General features: G+C 36.0%; 3 protein-coding genes across 4 annotated transcripts; 1 reads left to right on the top strand and 2 right to left on the bottom strand.

Moving 5' to 3' along the window:
- The first annotated feature begins 6,233 nt into the window (after nucleotides 1-6,233).
- LOC107771075 (large ribosomal subunit protein bL17c-like) lies at nucleotides 6,234-8,426 on the top strand. Its single transcript, XM_016590399.2, has 2 exons — nucleotides 6,234-6,537; nucleotides 7,893-8,426. The coding sequence occupies exons 1-2, from the start codon at nucleotides 6,330-6,332 to the stop codon at nucleotides 8,300-8,302; spliced, it is 618 nt and encodes a 205-aa protein (XP_016445885.1). The 5' UTR covers nucleotides 6,234-6,329; the 3' UTR covers nucleotides 8,303-8,426.
- A 406-nt stretch (nucleotides 8,427-8,832) lies between these two features.
- On the bottom strand, nucleotides 8,833-15,298 carry LOC107771076 (reticulon-like protein B5). 2 transcript variants are annotated; one of them, XM_016590401.2, is made up of 6 exons: nucleotides 14,952-15,298; nucleotides 14,349-14,507; nucleotides 13,560-13,740; nucleotides 11,962-12,103; nucleotides 11,794-11,863; nucleotides 8,833-9,362 (listed from the first exon to the last, which is right to left on the bottom strand). In XM_016590401.2, exons 2-6 carry the CDS (start codon nucleotides 14,497-14,499, stop codon nucleotides 9,193-9,195), a joined length of 714 nt encoding a protein of 237 aa, XP_016445887.1. In that variant the 5' UTR covers nucleotides 14,500-14,507; nucleotides 14,952-15,298; the 3' UTR covers nucleotides 8,833-9,192. The 2 variants fall into 2 exon arrangements, with proteins under 2 accessions (XP_016445887.1, XP_016445886.1); XM_016590400.2 differs by having other exon boundaries at nucleotides 14,349-14,520; nucleotides 14,952-15,297.
- An 857-nt stretch (nucleotides 15,299-16,155) lies between these two features.
- LOC107771074 (cytochrome P450 714C2) lies at nucleotides 16,156-20,821 on the bottom strand. Its single transcript, XM_016590398.2, has 5 exons — nucleotides 20,302-20,821; nucleotides 19,383-19,609; nucleotides 18,634-18,881; nucleotides 17,433-17,793; nucleotides 16,156-16,837 (listed from the first exon to the last, which is right to left on the bottom strand). The coding sequence occupies exons 1-5, from the start codon at nucleotides 20,564-20,566 to the stop codon at nucleotides 16,412-16,414; spliced, it is 1,527 nt and encodes a 508-aa protein (XP_016445884.1). The 5' UTR covers nucleotides 20,567-20,821; the 3' UTR covers nucleotides 16,156-16,411.
- Nucleotides 20,822-23,223: the final 2,402 nt, after the last annotated feature.

Raw genomic sequence — 23,223 nt, forward strand, 5'->3', positions numbered from 1 at the left:
GGAAATTTAATAACTTGATGCAATGTAGACCGTGCAAGGCCCATATCATGAATCCATGGCCTTCCAATAATCATATTATAGGCCATGTCAGCATTTATCACCTAAAATTTTGTATCCTCTATAACTCCCTCTGCAAATGTGGTAAGCATTATTTTCCCTTTTGTGATAACACTTAAATTATCAAATCCAGACAAAGATCGTGCCTTCGGTACCACCTTGTCGCTAGCTTGCATTTCATTCACCACCCTTAGCAGAATGATATTTACGGAACTACCTGGATCAATAAAATTTATTTTACGTTAGTCTCGTGTACAAGTAAAGATATTACCAGCACATTGTTCTGAGGAATTAACAAGCCATCCACATCTGCATCATCAAATGTTATACTGTCTTCATCCAAAATGTGGAGAACTCGCTTTCCATGAGTGACCGTGACTTTTGACGTCTTTTTTGCAGCTGTATATTCACACCATTGACCTCATCTCCCCCACTTATCACATTAATTGTTCTCTTTGGAGACAGAGGTTTCAGAGGCTCTTGTCTATTCTTCATATATGGTTGCCTACCTTTCTCACTGAACAAGTTAGTTAAATAACCATACTTCAACAAATGCTCAACTTTGCCTTGTAATAACCTACAATCTATTGTTTTATGGCTATGATCGTTGTAAAATTAACACCAGGAATCTGAATTTCTTTTGCTCGGGTTTGATCTCATTTCTGTAGGCCACTGCACCTTATCTCCCATACTTCTTAAAACAACTACCAACTCGGAAATACTAACATTAAAACTGTAATCTCCAATCCTCTCATTTGTAGTGGAATCAATGCCTCACGTATCACGTTCTTTTCTGAACCTGGATGATGAACCCGCCTCTTTGTGCCTTGATCTAGAGTCAGATCGTATGTTTTCCTGTTTAGACTATGAATCCCGTCCTACAGGTCCTATGTAAGGTTCATACATGTTTTTCCCAAACCTTTTTTCAGATTCTAAACGTCTCAAACTTGCTCTTTCATCAACCCTTGGCTGTGTAACCATATCTTCTTCTATCCATGGCTTAGTGTTGTACCTGTTGTACACATCATTCCATGTTGTAGCAGGAAACTCTCGCAAACTTTCCTTCAGTCTCTTCATAGATTCTGAACTTTTCTTGTTTAAATTGTTCGCGAATGCCTTAGCTGCCCAATTATCAGGTACTCATGGTAACATCATCCTTTCTCGTTGGAATCTATCCATAAATTCCCTGAGTAGTTCTATATCTCCTTATTTTACCTTAAAGATGTCTTCCATCCTTTTTTTCAACCTTCTGAGCTCCCGAATATGCTTTTATGAATGAATCTGCAAGCTCAACAAAAGAATCGATAGAGTTTTCAGGTAAAAGAGAATACCATATTAATGCCCATTTCGTGAGTGTTTCTCCAAATTTTTTAACAAAAACTGATTCGATTTCCTGGTTGGTTAAGTCATTTCCCTTTACGCCAATGTAAATGTAGTTACGTTATCTCGAGGGTCGTGTTTCAGCATCCAGCAAAGATTTGCTAACATAATAAATTGGAGATTATTTATATCTTCTCGCACTAATAATGCGCTTACCGCCATTTCTGATATGGCGAGATAAATGAGTAGCCTTTCTCCGTCATTCAGTTTGGCCAGTAAGGGCGGATTTGACAAATATGTTTTTAGATCTTTGAGGGCTTGTTGGCATTCATCAGCCCACTCAAATTGGTTTTGCTTTTTCAATACTGAAAAGAATTTAAAACTTTTTTCTGAAGACTTTGAAATAAATCTTTCCAAGGCTGTTATCCTCCCTGTTAACCTCTGCACGTTTTTTGCTTGTGAGTACATATGGTATCTCCTCAATGGCTTTGATCTGTGCAGGATTCACTTCAATACCCCTGTTAGAAATAAAAAAAACCTAAAAACTTACCTGAAGCCATGCCAAAAGCACACTTTTCTGGATTTAGCTTCATATTGTATTTGCGGATAATTTCGAAAGTGGTTGATAGGTGTTGAAAATGATCCCCTGCTTGTGTTGACTTGGCTAACTTATCGTCAATTTAGACTTACATAGTCTTTCCCAGGTGTTCTTGGAACATTTTAGCCACCAATCTTTGATAAATGGCTCTAACGTGTTTTAGACCAAAGGGCGTGACTTTGTAATAATAAGTCCCCTTGTCTGTAATAAATGAAGTTTTTTCTTCATCTAGAGGATCCATATTTATTTGATTATAACCTGAATATGCATCTAGAAAACTTAACAGCTTATGACCTGCGGTAGAATCAATCAATTGATCTATATGCGGTAAAGGAAACGAATCTTTAGGGAAAGCTTTATTTAGATCGGTATAATCTACGCAAACCCACCATTTCCATTTTTTTGGAACTACCACAGTATTAGCTAACTAGTTTGGGTACTTTACCTCTCGTAGAGATCCAATTTTTAAAAGCTTTTGTACTTCATCCTCAATCACTTGATTTTTGAAGGACCCTTGCTTCCTTTTCTTTTTCTTGATTTATGGGTATAATGGATCCTCATTCAGTTTGTGGGTCATCACTTCTGGTGGTATATATGTCATATCTGAATGCGACCAAGCAAAGCAATCTGTGTTAGCTTTTAAAAATTTAACTAATTTACCTCTCATTTTTGGGATCAGTTTTCCTCCGATGTAAACTTTTCTATCTGACAATGCTTGAATAGCACTATAGCTTCGAGTTCTTTAGTTGTTGTTTTGATGTTTTCATTCTCTTCTGGATCTTGAATAACATCGGGTCTTGAATCTACATCCGTCAGTCCTGAAATGCTTTCAATTGAGGTTTGTATTATTATATCCTCAACTGAATTCTGTAGTTACTATTTCTCATCTGCCACATTATTCGTTGCGCTTGAATCCGCCAATGGATTGATACTTTTAGAGGCCTGTTGATCTCCACAGATTTTTTGAATCAACTATTGTGAAGGAAATTTAATAACTTGATGCAATGTAGACCGTACAATGCCCATATCATGAATTCATGGCCTTCCAAGAATCATATTATAGGACATGTCAGCATTTATCACCTAGATTTTTGTATCCCCTATAACTCCCTCTGCAAATGTGGTAAGCACTATTTCCCATTTTGTGATAACATTTGAATTATCAAATCCAGACAAAGATCGTACCTTCGGAACCACCTTGTCTCTACCTTGCATTTCATTCACCACCCTTAGTAGAATGATATTTACGAAGCTACCTGGATCAATGAAAATTTGTTTTACGTTAGTATCATGTACAAGTAAAGATATTACCAGCGCACTTTGTGAGGAATTAACAAGCCATCCACATCTGCATCATCAAATGGTATACTGTCTTCATCCAAAATGTGGAGAACTCACTTTCTATGAGTGATCGTGACTTTTGACGTCTTTTTTGCAGCTGTATATGTCATATCATTGACCGCATCTCCCCCACTTATTACATTAACTGTTCTCTTTAGAGATGGAGGTTTAGGAGGCTCTTGTCTATTCTTCATATATGATCGCCTACCTTTCTCACTGAACAAGTCAGTTAAATAACCCTGCTTCAACAAATGCTCAACTTAGCCTTGTAATAACCTACATTCTGCTGTTTTATGGCCATGATCCTTGTGAAATTCACACCAGAAATGTGGATCTTTTGCTCGGGTTTGATCTCATTTCTTTAGGCCACTGCACCTTATCTCCCATACTTCTTAAAACAGCTACCAACTAGGAAGTACTAACATTAAAATTGTAATTTCCAATTTTCGCATCTGTATTGGAATCAATGCCTCACGCATCCCGTCCTTTTCTGAACCTGGATGATGAACCCGCCTCTTTGTGCCTTGATCTGGAGTCAGATCGTATGGTTTCTTATTTAGACCGTGAATCCCATCCTGCAGGTCCCATGTAAGATTCATACCTACTTTTCTCGGACATTTTTTAGATTCTAAACGTCTCGAACTTGCTCTTTCATCAACCCTTGGCTGTGTAACCGTCGTATCTTCTTCTATCCGCAACTTAGTGTTGTACCTGTTATACACATCATTCCATGTTGTAGCAGGAAACTCTCGCAAACTTTCCTTCAGTCTCTTCGTAGCTTCTGAATTTTTCTCGTTTAAATTGCTCGTGAACGCCTTAGCTGCCAAATTATTAGGTACTCGTGGTAGCATAATCCTTTCTCGTTGGAATCTATCCACAAATTCCCTGAGTAATTTTATGTCTCCTTGTTTTACCTTAAAGATGTCTTCCATCCTTTTTGCAACCTTCTGAGCTCCCGAATGTGCTTTTATGAATGAATTCGCAAGCTCAGCAAAAGAATCAATAGAGTTTTCAGGTAAAAGAGAATAGCATGTTAATGCCCCTTTTGTGAGTGTTTCTCCAAAATTTTAACAAAAACTGATTCGATTTCCTGCTTGGTTAAGTCATTGCCCTTCACGCCAATGTAAACGAAGTTTTGAACTTTTTAGGAATTGGCATAGAAGCCGCACTTGGCTTCCAAGGTTGCTGTGAATACTTATCAGCATCCACACCTTTTATTACGGGATGTACGCCAGGTATTTGCTCTATACGACTGTTCTGCTCTTTCAATTGTTTCTGCAAAGTTAGTACCAAACTTTGTAAATCTGAGTTATTAGGCGTACATGACCTTCCATCGCGAGATTCATTGGGAACTCCTCCACCACCATAGTTATCGAGCCCCGAGCGTGGATTTTCTAAAGTCGTCGTATTGGCTTGTGGAGGAGTTTGTGGCGCGTTCGGCAATGCCCTAACAAAGGCTTGAAGATCATTGCTCGTGTGCTCTGCAATAAATTGCTTTAAAACATCTTATTCTATGATTTGTTCATCCCTTTGTTGATCATTAGCGTGTGATGTGGATCTCTCAGGTGATCCTTTACGGGACTGTCGAGGGGATTCTGTTGGAGAGTGATGTGGTGATGTTCCCTCTTGTAGGTTAAGTTGGTTATTGTCTTTACTAGTTGACATAACTGGTTGTGAGAAAGAAGAATTTGGGAAGTAAAAATATTATCAGGTTCCCAGTAACGGAACCAATTTATTTAACCAAAAAATAGGATTTACAGTCAAAGCCTATATTTAGAAGAAATCAGGTTACTGATAACGAAATGATACTTTACTTCCCCATCAATCCGTTTGAAAAGAGAAATAAAAATAACAATATAAATTAGCAAAAAGAAATAAGGAATGACAGTTGATCCCTCAAATTAAGTAGAAGGCTTTGGTAAAATAAGAAATTGTAAGTATATTTTAGTAATGCTTGGAACTTGTCTTTACAAGCGAGATTCTCTATCATTATATAGGAATGTCTAATCATAACGTTTTTCCTATTTATAATAAATTCATTATGAGCATTAATGGTATTGATTGCTCGTTATTATTGATAACCATAACTGACGCGTTCGTAGCTATAAATGTCTTATAACGATTCTGATTCCCTTTCCTTATTTATTATTGGTTCATGAATCTTTTCTCCTTTTTGGCCTTGATTCATTCCGTCCGCGTCTCTTCTTTGATAGTTGTTTAGGCTCGGTAATCTGTTCTTTACTATCTCGTGGGTGTTTGATCCGTATCTTCCTTGCATTCTTAATTTCACTAATTGAGTATGCGAGTTGTCACTTCACCATTGTTCCACGTGTCATGCGCTCAGTAAGATTCCACGTGTGACATCGTTTTTCATCTGTACACATACGATTAGGACACTATGTCACAAAGAAATATTTAAATATTTGAAGAAATATTTTTTCTCAAAAAATTGAAGGGTCGGTCCGCCCTAGCTGCGACCCTCTTAGGGCTGGGTTGGGCTAGCCATTTAAGGCCCATTTAGATGGTGGGCCAACCCACCCTAGCTCACCAAATTTAAAATCCTACGAGGCTTGAATTGGGTCGGGCTAGGCTAGCCCGTTTTGACAGCTCCAGTGAAATAATAATAATCCAAGCAACCAAATCAGATTGCAACAATGGTGTGGAAAACCATCCATGTGACCTAATGATTTATAGCCTATTTGGCCAATCTTTTGAAAGGAAAAAATATATTTTTTCTCTCAAAAAGTATTTTTTTGAAAGCACTTTTGAGAAAAATATATTTTAAAATATTTTTTTACAGTAAAAAATAACAAATTGTCGGTGTAAATAACTTACATCCGCATCCGCATTCATTCAAAAAAAAGAAGAAAAAGAAAATTCAATCAAGTCAAAAATGAGAGAAGCAAAAGTTATAGGGGCAGAAGAAAAAATAGGCAGCAAAATTCACTTATCTATTCAGATAAACTCACCTCACAACTCACATAACCAGTTACCAAGAAAGCAAACCTCGGATATGGCTTCAGCTTCTACGACTTGGAGCATGTCTTGTCTGAAATCTTCACTCCCTTCAATTCAACCAATTTCGAACTCTTCACTTCGATTCTCTTGTGGGCCATCCCCTTCTCGTCTCAGGATTTGCAAGCCCAAGTCCAGTTCTAGACTTCTTCACTCCTTTGTTGGTCTTGCTCCCCTCCATCAACTCTTGTCCCTTTCTTCTCCAGGTGCGTTGTTTATCACAATTATTCAGATATATATCCAAGTTTTTAAGTCCCATTTTTACCCTTTACTATAATTTTTTTTGAGTTTTATTCTAGTGGCAATCAATAAATTGCGGCATTGTCTGTTTGTTTGCTCCCATGGCATGTGAATGCACAAAAGTTTGTATATTTTTCGTGTAAGAAACTCAATCTATCTTCTTTTATGGCATGTAAATGCCCAAAAGTTTGCATCTTTTCATTTTGTGTGGAGTTGGAAAGCACCCCCCTTTGTGCATTCGAGCTATGGAATGGTACTAATTTGCATAAAAGATGGTTTTAAATTTTAATTGTCATTTTGTTTTTCATAATAATTGCGTGATATTGATAAGAGAACTCCTGATTAGCCTCTTATCTTGTAGTTCAGCTGATAATGCATTTCTACTGCTCGAGTTCTTGTTCTTGCGAAATGTTAATCTAGATGATTCTGGGAAAGGGGGTGTTTAAGTATAAAACAATTCAAATGTGGAATTTATGTATAACATCTATGAACTAGGTAGTGTAACATTGGTAAAAATGTTTTATGGATTTTGAGTTAGGTAAGGATGATAAAACTATGAACCGGTCGGTACCTATGTTGGTGGGAGGTAGTAGGTATCGGTGGATTTGTTGAGATGTGTGCTAGCTGGCCACCATTGTTATAGAAATCTTGATGATAGAACATCGCTTAAGATGGAAGTGGACAAGACTACGGTTGTTTCCTTTTCAAAGTTCACACCTAGCTCTCTTATCTACTGCTATTACTATTTTCGTTTATCCACACTCCTTGTCTCCCAGTCAATTTTGACGTCTAGGTGCTTTTTAGTTGGTCTAGACCATGCCCAATTTTGTCAAGAAGTCTGTGAACACCTTTTCCCTGTGGAAATTGCAGCATGTTTGTGCCTTTCCTTGTAATGTTGATTTAATTAATTTTTTGTTTTAGGATCTTTGATCAAATTTGCATAGAGTGTGATGTATGTCTGTTGTATCAATTCCAATTGTGCTACTAATTGTCTGCAAATAGTGGATCTTGTGATAATTGGGAGTATTATAGAAGAGGGTGGTTTGAGCGAACTGATAACACAATATATTGAGACTAGGTGGACATCATGTTGAGATCCAGCAAAAGATGTCTGAGGTTAGAAAATGTCTCAGCACTCATTTGTAAAATTAAGATAATGTGAATGTATAGAGAAAATTCTGGTTACAGTTGAACTTGGAAAATTGCTTATTATGTTGATTCTGTTCTTACTTTAATAAAACAAAGTTGATTCTACTATTTCAATTCTTGGACTTAAAGTTGTATTGCTCAATCATTAGCAGACTTTAAATTTATATTGTAGATTCAACAAGTTTTGAGCATTCATTCACCGTGATTGATAATGGCGGCCGAGTTTTTGCCATGAGACACGGAAGGAAGGTACCCAAACTGAATAGACCTCCTGACCAGCGTCGGGCACTTTTGAGAGGTCTCACGACTCAACTCCTCAAGCACGGGCGTATAAAGACCACTAAAGCGAGGGCCAGGGCAGTTAGAAAATATGTTGACAAAATGATCACAATGGCAAAGGATGGCTCTCTTCATAAGAGAAGGCAAGCCCTTGGATTCATCTATGAGAAGCAGATAGTGCACGCGTTGTTTGCTGAAGTCCCAGAAAGATATGGGGAGAGGAACGGAGGATACACTAGGATAATAAGAACTCTACCAAGGCGAGGAGATAATGCACCAATGGCATACATCGAGCTTGTCTAGCAACCGAACATTCATTTTGAAGGTTCTTTCTTGTTTGTTCTGAATTTTTTTATGTGAATTAAGAGATTTTTGTTAGTTCCGCCAATTATTCAATCCCAATTTCCTGTATGCCATTCCATTTTAACTTGCAGTTCTACTCTGCTTATTTTGGTTGGTCACCTTTGATCTGTTTCATGCATTTAGTTGTTGACTACTGCATATTATATCAAATATTGTTGTTCTCATGGAAATTGCCAACAGTCGAATATGTTAGTGTAACAATTTTTTTACTCTATCAGTGTATAGAAGTGAAACTCAACCAACAAACGTGTAAAAGAAAGGAACAGAACGGGTGGATAAATTAGCCAATATTGCAAGATGAAACTCAGTGTTATAACATTTAGGACTGCTTACAACAACAACAACAACAACCCAGTAAAATCCCACAAGCGGTGTTTGGGGAGAGTATTGTGTACGCAAACCTTACCCCGGAGGAGTAGAGGGGTTGTTTCCGATAGACCATCGGCTCAAGAAGACGAAAGTAGATAATAGATCAGTAGTAACAACAACAGAGACCAGAAAGACAATACCAGCATCCTAAGAACCAGAAAATAGATGGAAAAAGCAATAACAATAACCAGTAACAATGGGGTACTATGAAAACGGAAAAATAGTATGAACACCACATGAACCACTAGCAGTCTAAGACAAAACACTATCGGACTCCCAATACGAAGTAGAGAAACGCTCAACTACCTCCTAAATTTAAACCCTAATGCTCGACCTCCACACCTTACTATCAAGAGCCATGTCCTCGGAAAGCTGAAGTCGCGCTATGTCTTGCCTCATCACCTCTCCCCAATACAAAAATAAGTTGAAGGCTGCAATATCTGCCTGAGAGAAGAGTTTCATCAGTCCTGTTTAATGTCTTTAAGGAAAGGAATTGGTAGTTTCTGAAGAACTTTCTCATCTAATTGACTGTATTGTCTTCTGAGCTCTTTTATTGCCATTTCTCCATAGGCATCTACTTGATCATCATACTTCTCATAGAAAAATGGTACAGTCAACAGCACGACAAATACTGTCCAAAAAATGAACAATTGGTTATCTTGGTAAATCACTATTGACAAATGATGTAAAAATTGCAGAGATGATTTCAACTGCCTAATGTGAGATGACAGTTGAATCTGTTATCTATCATTAGAAATACTAAAAATGCGAAAGATTACTGCTCTTCGAGAGGAACTTTTTAGGCTAATTATAGATTGGAACACAGAGGGATAAAAATGCTTTCAGCAACCGGATTTATAGCCTGTTTGGCCAAGCTTCTAAAATCAGCTTATTTTAAGAAGTGTTTTTTTTAAGGCCAAATATATAGACGGCCCCTTAAAGTTGGTTCCAAATTCTATGTTAACCCCTTAACTAAGTCTGTTTTCTATTAAACATTTAATCTTAACATAAACTGTGCCTATTAGACACAAATGCTGAGGTGGCAAAGTGAGTGTATCACACTTCTTTTTGAGAGCGTGGATACAAAATATTGAGTATCAATTGAAGATTAGGCTATAATTTTTCTTCCATCTCCTTTATCTGGCTTCTCTGGAGATATCACCCCACCACGCCACCTCCATAGCCACTGTCTTCATCACCACCTCATTCTCACCTCCACCGTTTTGGCCAATTCCTCCGCATATACTTTCACAGCATAAGCACTTCCATCTCCCACCGAACTATCACTGTGAAAATCACTTCGAACTCCACCACCTCTCCACCATTAGAAACAAAACTTCACATCATAATATCAAAACTCCACAGCTTCTTCAAACAATTCCAGACTAGATAAACCCAAATTCGCAATTTCAAGTTGGTTATTTATAAATTTCTCATTAAAGAAGAAATCAAAACACCAACATAATAATACCCCGATGAAATTGAAAAGGAAAAAATAAAAATAACAGAGGATAAAGAATTGAAATAGAGGATAAATTTCTTCAAGGGTTGGCGTCTTATTTTGGGACAAAAAAGGTTCTTGGGAAGTTCCACCGGAAAAGTAGTCAGTAAGACTCCATTAATGGAGTATGATCATGGCTTTAAAACAAATGACAGTGATGGGCTTTCGCCCGAGGAACCAGAGGGGTCAACGACACCGGTGTGGAACTTCACCTACTGTCGTTCTCTTAGACAAATAATAGAAAAAATGGTTAAAAGAGAGAGTTTACTGGTGAGAGAGAGTTGACAGAGAAAGGGGCAGAGTGATGATTGGGAGAGGTTCATTTATAGAAGAAGACGATGGGAGAGGCAAGGTGGAGAAGGAAAAAAGTTTTGGGGGTACATTGTTAATATATTATTTGGGTTAAATACAGAGGCGGATCCAGGATTTAATTCCTATGGGTTCAATTTTAAAATTTATAACATTGAACCCATTATATTTTTAAAGTTATGGGTTCAGATCTACTACTTTTGCAATTTTAATGAATTTTTACATACAATTTTTTACTCCGCGTCGAAAGTTATGGGTTCAGTTGAACCCGTACGTTATATACTACATCCGCCTCTGGTTAAATACATGTGTTGTTATTTGATTTGTTTTTTTGCCACGTCATCGCGTTTGATTTCACGCTGTTACTTTTGTCTACGAGTGGTTAGACGATGGCCTAATTGGCACAATTTATGTTGGGATTAAGTGTTTAATAGGAAACAATTTAAGTTGAGGTGTCAAAATAGAATTTGGAGCCAACTTTAAGGGGCTCTCTATGTATTTGGCCTTTTTTTAAAGTGCTTTTCTCAAAAATACTTTTAGTGAGAAGCAATTTGTGTTTAGCTAAATAATTTAAAAAGCACTTCTGAGCAGTAATTAGTGTTTGACCAAGTTTTTAAAAAGTGCTTCTAAGTGTATTTTTCTCAAAAGTGCATTTCAGAAAAAGTGTTATTGGGGAGAATTTATTTTTTTCTGCTTCTCCAAAACTGCTTCTGCTTCTACTCAAAATTACTTTTTTTTCTTCTAAAATCTTGGCCAAACACTTCAACTTTGAAAAAAATATTTTAAAAAACAATTATTTTCAGCATTCAAGAAGCTTGGCCAAATAGGCTATTAACCTATATACTTTTAACACTATATTTTAACATGTTATAGCAAGTTACATGCCTTATTTTCCAGTTTATTAATCTCACTTATTATAGGACGGCTACATGTACTTATTTTTTAGGTGACCTAATAGTTAGTGCAAGTAAAAACTCAACATGGAGATGCCCATATTGAAAGATAAGAAAAACAGGTAATACAATGACCAAACCACTGCATTTCCACCTATGTTGCACGGACTTTCCATAATGCTGCCGCATCAGTGTTGGATCCTCTAAAAATACACTATTTTTGGAGAATCCAATACGCACCCGGTGACATTTTTGGAGAGCCCGAGCAACATATATTTCCGCACACCAGAGAGGAAATTTCATAAGTTAGGCATCTGCAACCAACAAAAACATCAAATGAAAGTGTATAGAGAACTTACTGATGTATACAAGGGTCAGAAGATTGAACCACCTTCCAACAATGGAAATAATCCACAAGCCAAAAATTGCCTGCAGATGGACATATAATCATATGAACTTGTCACAATAGAATGAAACTTCAAGAGTAAGGTAAAATTAACAAAGCTCAGGGTGTGGGAAATTGGTACATAAAGAAACTTCTTCAAATCATTTCCAGATGCTACTTCCCGAAAAATACCAAATGCACAGGTAAATTGATCCCTCAGCAGGAGAGCCACTTGCGTCCACAGTTCCTCTGGCAATTCAATCTTTGGAAACTCTATTAAACTCCTGCCACGAAATTTAGTTTTGCTGTAATATTTAAGCATAAGACTCTTAAGTTATATACATCATCAATGTAAATAATTATATTTATACTATCAGGTCACTCAAAGAATATGTACAAGTAAACCTCATTAAAATGTAGGGCTTGACTAACGCTGCTCTAGCACAAGCGTGAGTAGCTCTAGGTGCCACTGCACGTGCTGTAGGTTGGGATCTAGCCTTGCCCCTGCCCCTACCCTTTGTAGCGGCTACATCCTAGGGCTCTGGCTCCGGATCCTGCTCAATTACGACTGAATATGGGGGCCGCAGGCCAACCAGCTTCGCTGGAGACAATGACGTCGGCGGCAGTTGTCACGAACCAAAATTTCACGTAGTCGTGATGGCTCATGCCATAGTGACCTGCCACGACCGACTTCGTGCCATTGACATAGGCATGCCACGGGAATTTTTAATCTTGAAAATAAGGCAGGTTATCTGCTACAACGGGGGTACTATCTCAGTCTAAGGCTTTGGGAGCCTGCATTTGTGGGAGCTGAGGCCACATTCACTACCATCGCAGTCTGGGTCCAACTAGGAGGTCTTCCCATTGAATTCTATTACATACATGACCACATTGATTAGGCTAGGAAAGGAAAGGAATGGAATCTTCGCGTGGACAAAGAGAGAGAAGAGAGGGCTAGGTCATGCTACTTTCAATCAATCAGAAAAGGAGGATTGAGCAGTGGCTTGGGAAATAAGACAACACTTGATGGGAATTGAGGAGTAGTAAGGAATGATAAAGAGTGAAATTCAGTCACCCTCTCCGCTTTCTTTTCTTGAGAAGAATGCTCTGGTCTGGCATAAATGCCACTAGGTCATCTATGATTTGCATCTGCAAGAATGAAGGACAGAAGATTGGAAAACTAAAAAGAAAGCCAGGGCGTCCGGTGGATGAAGTCTACCTTTGTAATGTCAGGCTGAAAAAGGGGGGATAGCACTAGAGAGTCGTTAACACCGGAACACCCGCCATGAAGGTCACTCAAAGTAACCTACTCGAGCTTCGCCCTTTGTATTGTACCGCCTGGAAAGAGGTTCGCTAGCCTTTTTCTTTCCCTGCACCTAAAAGTTGCCTTAGTTCCCTTTTTTAAAAAAAAAAGACCTAACGGTGACCTGATAGTGTAAAAAGTTCTTTCTTTGACGATGTATTTAACTTAAACTCGTTAATTGGGAGGCAATTGAAAAACTGAAAGTAGCAGCATAATATATACAAAGTGATACAGTCAAACCTCTCTATAACAACTTTGTTTGTTCTGAATATTTTTTATTGTTATAGCGAAGTGCTGTTATAGAGAATATATATTATAACATAACATGAAAATTGATTCCGAAAAAGCTTGGCTTTTATAGTGAAGTGTTGTTATATAGGGATGTTATAGAGAGATCTGACTGTAGTTGTAATTAGGCAAAAGGGAAGTGAACTAACTTGTTAACAAAGAGGGAGAGATTGGACCAAAAGAACAAGATGGCCAAGGAAACTATGAGAGAATGGCAAATAAAAGTGAGCAAATGATAACCAATCCACTCGAACAGAAACCATATGACAGTGGCACCAGCAAACAATCCTCCTGATATCTGCTTGTTCCTCCACAGTAAAACATCAGCCACTGACCCATTCAATTTCAGAAACAGTATTAGTTAGTCAGTTACCTATTAATGAAGAGTTTAAAGCCCGAATGGTCCCTTAAGTTTGGTGACATGTGTATTTTCGTCCTTATATTATAGTACTTGGAGCACATATGATCCTTTAAGTTTCCAAAAATTGAGCACTTTAAATCTCCTCTAGTTACGTGAAAGACACATTGTTTTTTCCATTATAAGTAGGGATCTTTACACAAATAGCTATATTCACCGTTTACTTTATTTAGCCATATAAACAGATTATACATTAATTATACACGATTATACACATATAATACATGAACTACGCATATATTATACATCCACCGGCTATTTTTAGTTTAAGCGGTTGGGTGGGGCGCTATTTGAGTTAATTCTTCTTATAAGTATAGTAGCCGAGGTGGTTATTATGTTCGTCAGTTTAGCAAAAAAAGCGTGTAAGTTGACAAATTAAACTTGAAGGATCATATCTGCTAGCTCAAGATAATATAAATAGGAGAAAAACAGACTGTACTCTCAAACTTTAAGGGGCCATTTAAATTAAACACTAAATAATGGACATGATCTAACAAGAATACAAGTTTCGGAAACGTACGTTTGCCACCACCTAGAGCAGCGTGAAGAGATTTATGACGGCCAAAGAGGTGAAACTTCTTGTGTACAGGGTGTCTAAAGTCATTTTCATCTGTTGAGGATGATGACGAAGAAGAATCATTGCGAGCAACGGCCTTTTGCTTATTCTCCATATAAGATTCTGAAACCATTTCCTCCGCGAAATAACGACAAGAAAAAAAAAAGTTCAATGGACATGCATGCAAATATGCATGCACGGTTATCCAAGTAAATCGAATCCAAAATTTAAAGTTGGTGAGTTTAAATGACTAATCATATGTACACTTTTTTTTTTTAACATATGACATATACGTTGAACTAATTAAAAACAATGATGTTTAGTTGAACCCACAAAAGCTGTTGTAGATTCAAAACTCCAAGCAAAGTACCCATAGAAAAAAAAGGTCAATGGACATGCATGTAAAGTATCCAAGTAAGGTGAATCAAGATTTAAAGTCAATGAGTCTAGAATAAGTGTGATCTAATTATATGTACATAAGCAATAGTATTCAGTTGAACCACCAAAAATTATCATAAATTCAAACTCCAAGTACCCATACAGAAAAGTAAAAACAATCATTCTTACTGTGTACGAAGTGACAACAATTGGGTCCGTGAATCTTGATTGATTTGCCCCTTTTTTGATATTATGTGTTTTTGTTCGTTCTACTTTACTATAACAGTTTTAGATCTGCCGATCGCTTTTGTTGCGATGAAAAGTACTGAAGATTTAATTCGGTTTTCTCCTTCGTTTGTTGTTCTTTCTCTATCTACCATACAACAGTGTAACAGGTTAGCTATTCAACTCTTGTTATTAGACTGTTGCTGAATCATTCAAAGAGCCTAACTAACTGAGAGCCACAGGGTGCTTCAAAATCGCACGATAACATACGTAATCCATCTTTTCCGCAAGACTCTGTGAACTCCCTCTTTCCTAGAATTGTAATACTTATTTGAAGGGAAAAATCGAAGATTACAATTTTGTTAGGTAAAAACTTATCCCATCACGCCCCTAGGGATGCGGCCCTTCCCTGGTCCTTGCAAGAATGCGGGATGCTTTGTACCAATGTTGAAGTCGAGAATTTTGCAAAGGGTGTTCAACGTTCAATATATATCTATTACAAATTAAAATAATCTTTAACTTACATTCATAATATAATTTTCTATATACTTAGTGTAATTTTCTGATGAAGGGTAGTATACCTTCATTCTATGTGGCTACGTCGCTGCTTTGTATACCGGGCTGCCTTGAAAAATTTACCCTATCCGGTGAACAATCTCTTATGTAAACTTATGTATTATAGCTTAAATGTCTAAATTGGTGATTGTAATTGATTATTTGATGATGCTTACAACAATCTCTACATGGCTGGATAATGCCGAAATATTGAGAAATTCATTGTTTATATATTTGGTAGCTAATCTAATAACAACGTATTAGGAAATATATAAATGTTTTACCAAATATGCTTTATTATACTAATTAAACTTAATTCCCGGCTAGGAATCAACTACCCGCTGGCATTTAAAACTGATCTTTTAACGTGATAAAATTGATTTGATCATATACCAAGAATATTGAGAGAGAAAACCTGTCTCTGACACCATCGCCATAAAAAAACATTAAAAGAGGAAAGCAAGTTATCCAGTTTTACATTTAACTCGATACATGTATTTACTAGCATTACGAAAGACTGCCATGATCGAGTTCTTTAGTATACTGTGATAAAATTGATGTGACTTGCATTTATTTATCGAAAAAATGTAAAAATATGTAGAATCACATAAGATTAAAACTCAATATTCTTTTTTTATTTTGCACCAAACTTATACCATAGCTACATTGTTACATAAATACACACAACAAAAAACTAATGAAAAATTAATATCCGAGGTCCCATTTTTTTAAATAAAAAAAATTATTACATCGGGAAGGTGAAGAGAATTTTAAGCTACTGATGAGGTTTTGAACCCTCCACCTCAACTGTAAAAGACAGAAAGCTCACCAAGTGAGCTAGCCCTCAATCCCATCCGAGCTCCATTTGATCACAACTTCCTCACTGATAGATACACACCATGTCCAGGCTCAATAACCAAATTCAGAGCCGGAGAGTGAATATACTTTGGGGAAAGAGAGAAAGAAAATTTGGTCAAAATTAATGAAATGAGTATTTTAAGTTCCATCATAGCCAAATTTTGTCCCAAACACACCCTTGGTCCAACACCAAAAGGCATATAAACATGTGGAAATTTACATGCACCTTTAATTCCATTTGCAAATCTTTCTGGATTAAATTTGTAAGAATCTGTTCCCCATATTTTTGGATCAGTGTGTAATTTTGTCACTATTGTCCAAAGATTGACCCCCTTAGGCACATTAATACCTCCAAATTTAATTTCCTTTAAGGCTTCCCTTGATACCACTGCTACTGGTGGATAAAGACGCAATGATTCGGTAATAGCCATTGTTAACTGCAAAATCAAGTTACATACTAACATGTGTTAATCAATAATAATGCGGCTTATTTAATTTCAACATTAATTAGAAGGATAAAAATAGGTTTTGGAGTAATTAAGACAGGTTAATTTTACGGGTACATAAATAGTCATGAACTGAAATTCTATTGCAGAAACGTCACAAAACCAAATATATTAACCACAAAAAAAACAACAATTGTTCCTATATTTTGCATAAAATGAAATCGCCAAAAATTCGTCAACCTGGAGCCGAAAATGCCATTTATAAGTTTTGTTACCGGATTGATAAATTTCTAAATATTTTATTTTATGCGTAATATAGTTACCATTGATGTATTTCTTTAATTACGAAATATAGTTTTGAATTTTTTTTGCAAAGAACTTTTAATTCAATGATCATTTATGAAACTAACTCTTATAAGTAGCTAGGGGCGGATTTTACCACGTAATTTATGGTTCACATGAATTCCCCCCACACCCCATATATTTATGAATTAAATATTTTATTATGAACTCAGATATTATTATATATTAATTTGAGATTAAGAAATTCATAAACTTCAAATCTTAAATCCGTCTACGTAAATACCTGTTTCATCTTTCGAATCATGTCAGCATCAGGAATTCGACCCTTACAAATTTGTAGGACCTCAGCACGAATACGTTGTTGCCAATTTGGATTTGCAGCTAAAAGCATGAGACACCATGTAGCTGCAACAGCAGTGGTCTCATAACCAGCCAAGTAAATGTTTTTGCAGTTATCAACTATGAAATGATCAATTAATGTATCATTGCTAATTAGTTTACTGTCTCTGGCTCCTTCAATAACCATTTGTAGTAAATCTTTTTCGGATCCAGCTTCCCTTCTTTCCTTCACTATTTTCAAGATTAATTCTTTGATTTCTTTCTCTAAGGCCCATGTCTTCCTGTTGTTCTTGGTAGGAAGATACCTGTTCCATCCAAGAAAGGAGCTTGAATTAAAATAAAAATAAAAAAAGGCAATAAGTCCCCGCTATGCGCTGGGTCCAGGGAAGGGCCGGATTACAAGAGTCTATTTTACACAGTCTTACCCTGTATTTCTGCAAGAGGTTGTTTCTACATCTCGAACCCGTGATCTCCTAGTCAATTTATATAGATGTGGCAAAATCAATTCATTTTTAATTACCCGCTGAATTCGTCCAAGTTTAAAATACATACTGGTTGTTAATTTCACCCAGGAGTTGATCAGAAATAACTAGTCAAACTATTGGGTCAAAACGGATTAGTTTAACCCCGGGGTCAAAACCTAACACATTTTTCTTCAAAAAGCAAATATAAAGAGAGCGGAGGTTGTTGGGCGGGTTGGGTTATGACTCATGTTTTATCCATCTTGATCTAAGAAAATATTGAATAGAGTGGATCATGACCAACTTATTAATTTGACATGTTTTGGCTTGCCCAAGTTTGACTTAACCCGTCCATTTGTGACCTCTAATGCTATAAAAATTGTTCATGCCTTAAATTTTCAATATCATCACTATACATATGAAAATTTGAATTGAAATAACTTAAATGGAGCGGCACTACCAATGAAGATTCGTATGACCTCAACTTGCTTTAACTTGAGGTGTAGTTGTATGTACGGTCAGTCTCTCTATAACAGTCTTATTTGTTTTGGATTTTTTTGGTTGTTATAGCGAAATGTTGTTATATAGAACATATATTATAACATATAGCATGAAAATTGCATAAAAAGTTTGGCTTTTATAGGAATGGATATTATATAGCGAAACTGTTATAGAGAAGTGAACCTTATGCCTGGAATTCCAATAGAGAGGACTCTTTTGGAAGCAGCTTCCTGGAGAGCTCTGAGCTTAAAAAAGATCTCTTCTCCTTTGGAAAAATTGCTTCCAAAACATGCTTTAGAAATTACATCTCCAGAAAAACTTCTCATGTCCGGATCAATTTTGATATCAGCATTCTCACCTTGAGCTTCTACTTGATTATTCCATGAACTCAACAATGTTAATGCAGAATCTTGTATTAAATTTATCATTCCCTGCACAACTCAAAATGGCATGAATATCAATAACTTCGTCGACAAATATAGAGTTGAATCGCCTGCTACAACGTGTTAAAATTGCCGTTACACTATGAATTATGGGTGACAAACGGGCGGGACGGGTCGATTATAGGCGGGTCAACACGGGTAATACAAAAACGGATAAATTATCTAACCCGATCCAAATTTAATACGGATAGAAAATGAGTTAACCGGCAAAATCATATTATCCATGGTCTTTTGAATATGATCAATTTTGGGAGAATTACTAGTATCTCAAACTTGAGGAACCCCTAATTTGAGTCTTTATAAATGTAAAAGTTAAATCCATTAGTTATCCATTTTCTAATTGGATAATACGGTTCTTATCTATATTTGACCTGTTTTAAAAAATTCATTATTCAACCCATTTTTAGTGGATAATATGGATAAATAACTATTTTTTGTATCCATTTTGCCACCACTACTATGTATCCACATAATTTAAATACTTTTTACCTTAACTTTTTCCAAATATAACTCAGGAGCAAGAATCTTTCTTTGATGTGCCCAAAAAGGTCCATTTGAAGTTACGATTCCATTGCCTAGCAAAGAACCCCTCTCTTTAGCTTGATAGGTTGGCTTACCCAAGTCAAGGGATGTGCAAGTAGTGATCTCTCTTACCATTTCTGGTTGTGTCACATGCATTATTAGTGTGTTGCCAAGAGAAAACATGAATACATCACCTGCTCAATGCTCAGCCATAAAAATTAAAATTAGAAAAAGAAAAAAAAAACAAGAGCAAAATCATGATTACAAAACAATAATTCCTGATATAGCAGAGAATCAAGAAAGTTGTGTTTTCAAGAACACCATATTGAAGACATGATTAAATAAATATAAGTGTGTTTTCTCTTACGATTTAAACTTCCACGTGAGACAAAGGCGAAGTCAGGAATTTCTCCGAGGGTATTTAAACTTGAAGGAAGTGAAAACATTTCCCCGACAAACTGTGTTCCATATAAATTACATACCTCTAAAACTTAATATTTTATCTATATACGCAGCGTAATATTTTGACGAAGGGTGGTTCGCCTCTTAAGTGAGATGGTCACATAATTCAGTATGACACATAGCAGACAGGGTCTTCATCCATTATCAAAAAGAAATTTTACTGTGTCATAGGCATGTCGAAGACACAATTAACTAAATAAAAGTGTTTTATGTCTAATAGTTTAAACTTTCATATGAAATCGCCGTAATTTTATATGGCGCTAGTGCTTACAAAGGTTTTAGTCACAAATCTCACCACCAAGTTATAAAAAAGAATCGGTTCTTATACGAGGAGCATGTTGAAGATATAATTAAGTAAACGAAAATCTCTCGTTTCCACCGGCTTAAAAATTTAGAGGAGGTGGGATTACATAATTTAACATACCGTATTGTTTCTGCCATTGATCAAAGAAGGGCAGAAGAGCTGCTCCACAGTTATGGGAGTCTAAATCTCCATTGAAGGCAGCTGTTGCAGCTGCCTTACGTGACTTTTTAATATCCAATATGTTTCCAAGAAGAAAAGTTGGCTGAGGTCCAAATATCCCCTGATTTCTGAGAGCTGGTCGGAGTTTGCTTGGCTTTGTTAAAAGGGAACTGTAAAAATGAAAAACCAACCCAAATAAACACACTAATGCAACTAATAACAACATTTTTGGATTTATATTGGCTCAATCAGTTCTCTTGTTTGTTTGGTTTTCGTGTTCTGTTTTAGTTGTGTTTTGGAGGAGTACTATGTGCTGGTTGTTTGCCTTATCTTTAGTTAGGAAGCTCTTTATATGGAAATAATATGGAAAAATATGCTAGAAGCCAAACCCCATAGACTAGGAAAAAATTAATTGGTTTGTGCTTCTACTACCATAGCTGAGTCAAAACAAAAAGAAAGAAAAAAAACATGGATAAGTGGTTGCTTAAGAATCAACCAATGAAAGAAACTCTCAATAGGGAACACTTTTTGAAACTCTTGGTAGAAAGTGATTTTTTTTTAATGGACACTCGAACGTGAATTCATTAGTCATCGAGTGTGATGGAATGGATGATGATTCTTTTACCCTTAATCAGAGATCTCGGTTTCGCGCATTTGGTAATGAAACAACCCTTAGTAGAGAGTGCTTCCTTTTAGTTGGTATATGAATTGGTCGGGCTAAAGGATACTAGTCTACCAGAAATCATATGGTTATTTTAATTATTTTTTTTTTTTTAAAGGGATCAATCGTGAGACACAATTCTATTTTCTTTTCCTTTTTTCTCTTGCTATTTTCAACTTAAAAATTAGAAAAACGTTTCGAAATGTGACAAAGAAAAGGGAAGAAACCACTTGGAGACATAGTGATATGTTACTATGTTAGTGTGTGCTTTGGAAAAGGAAAAAAAGGTTAGTGTGGCCAAATCTAAATCAAAATAAGATGGCCAAATCTTAATGGGAATCAATGGTATAATACCTGTCTAGACCTCATTGTCTTAAAAATTAATTGGTTTGTGGTGGTTGCTTAAGAATCAACCATGGGCCCTCCACCCTTAAAAAGTTACCGAGTTCGAATTATGACAATGAACGAAACTCTTTTAGTGCAGCGAGCACTTTTGGAAACTCTGGGTAGGAAATGATTCCGTTTTTAATGGGTTTTATATGACGCCAACGTGAATTCATTAGTTTAGTGTGATGGAATGGATGATGATTCCTCCGCCCTTAATAGGAAATCTCGATTTGATGCATTTGGTAACGTAGGAACCTTTAGTAGAGAGCGATTCCCTTTAGTTGGTATATGAATTGGTTAGGCTAAAGGGTATCAGTCTACCAGATACCATATGGTTATTTTGATTTTTTTTTTTTTTTAAAGGGATCAATCGTGAGACACAATTCTATTTTCTTTTCTTTTTTTTTCTCTTGCTATTTTCAACTTAAAAATTAGAAAAACGGTTCGAAATGTGACAAAGAAAAGGGAAGAAACCACTTGGAGACAGTGTGATATGTTAGTGTGTGCTTTGGAAAAGAAAAAAAGGTTAGTGCGGCCAAATCTAAATCAAAATAAGATGGCCAAATCGTAATGGGAATCAATGGTATAATACCTGTCTAGACCTCATTGTCTTAAAAATCCGGCATAGTCATTACTCATTACATAAAATGACTTTGTCTTAAATATTTAGGTGAATTAATAGAAAGAAAAAAATTGGACAAACCCCACTTAGCCTGTGTTTTGAATCAAGTTTAGTTTCCACTTAACTTACACTCCTAAGAGGTGCTATTAAGCTTAACCAATATTATTGTGCACTTGAATAATTAGGACCTTTCAGTTAATTACAAGACCATCAAGTAGGCACTTAACACTAGCACGGGTTGGGTTTGGATCTAACGATTTTGAACATTTAACTAATTAGGTGGGGCTTTTCCTTTATAGGTGAAATTTGCGCCGTGATTAAGGTGTCTTTGATATGACAGAAGTCATTTTTCAGAAAAATATTTCGCATAGACGAAGTCATTTTTTAGTGTTTAGTTGACAGAAATTATTTTCGAAAAATAAAAAATTTCACTCATAGACCAAACACCCAAAAAAATATTTTGAGAAAAATATTATTTACAAAAAGAGTAAATAATATTTTAGCATTTCTTGACTTGTTGCAACTTCGAAGTATAGAGAGTCTACCAAATCATTGCCATCCTCCTCCATCAAAGGAACAGAATGTGCGTTACAGCGTTAAAACACAATTATCCAATTAAGGCTGCACAATTGGCAGATTGCGCCAGTAATTAGTCACTAAGCTGAAATAATTAATGACCTTTTCTTTTTGGTAAAGAAGAAAATGGTTCTATGGGAAGTGGAGAAGATAAAAGAAGTCTTTAAATATTAGTCCACATATTTCGTATGAAAATGTCCATCCTTGGATATGATAATTATATTGGATTTACACTTCTATATTTTTATGTATTTATCATTAATAGACTTGTGCCTTGTTTATAAAATCGAATTATTCCTTAAATTGGATTTTTTTGCCAATTTTATTTTAAACTTTTTTTAGAAGTAGTAGTTAAAAATATGTTTATTATATCTTATAAAACTATATAGTGTATATTACCGTTTTAGGGTTAAGGTAAATGCTTACTTGGGATTTCCGGTAAATTTTGATGAGGTTGGCAACCACATAGTTCAGTAATTTTAAAATGTAAAAGATTAATTTTTAGTAAATTTTATTAAAAAGATCTGCAAGTTAGATGATTACTTGAAAAAATATGTCACCTTTGCCTTTTGAATTGGAACAAACAATTCTAGTAAAATAGCACGGGCTAGCCAGTTTTCGGATTGGTAATTGAAAA

The sequence above is a fragment of the Nicotiana tabacum genome, chromosome 22 (assembly GCF_000715075.1).
Source record: "Nicotiana tabacum cultivar K326 chromosome 22, ASM71507v2, whole genome shotgun sequence".
Lineage (NCBI taxonomy): Eukaryota > Viridiplantae > Streptophyta > Magnoliopsida > Solanales > Solanaceae > Nicotiana > Nicotiana tabacum.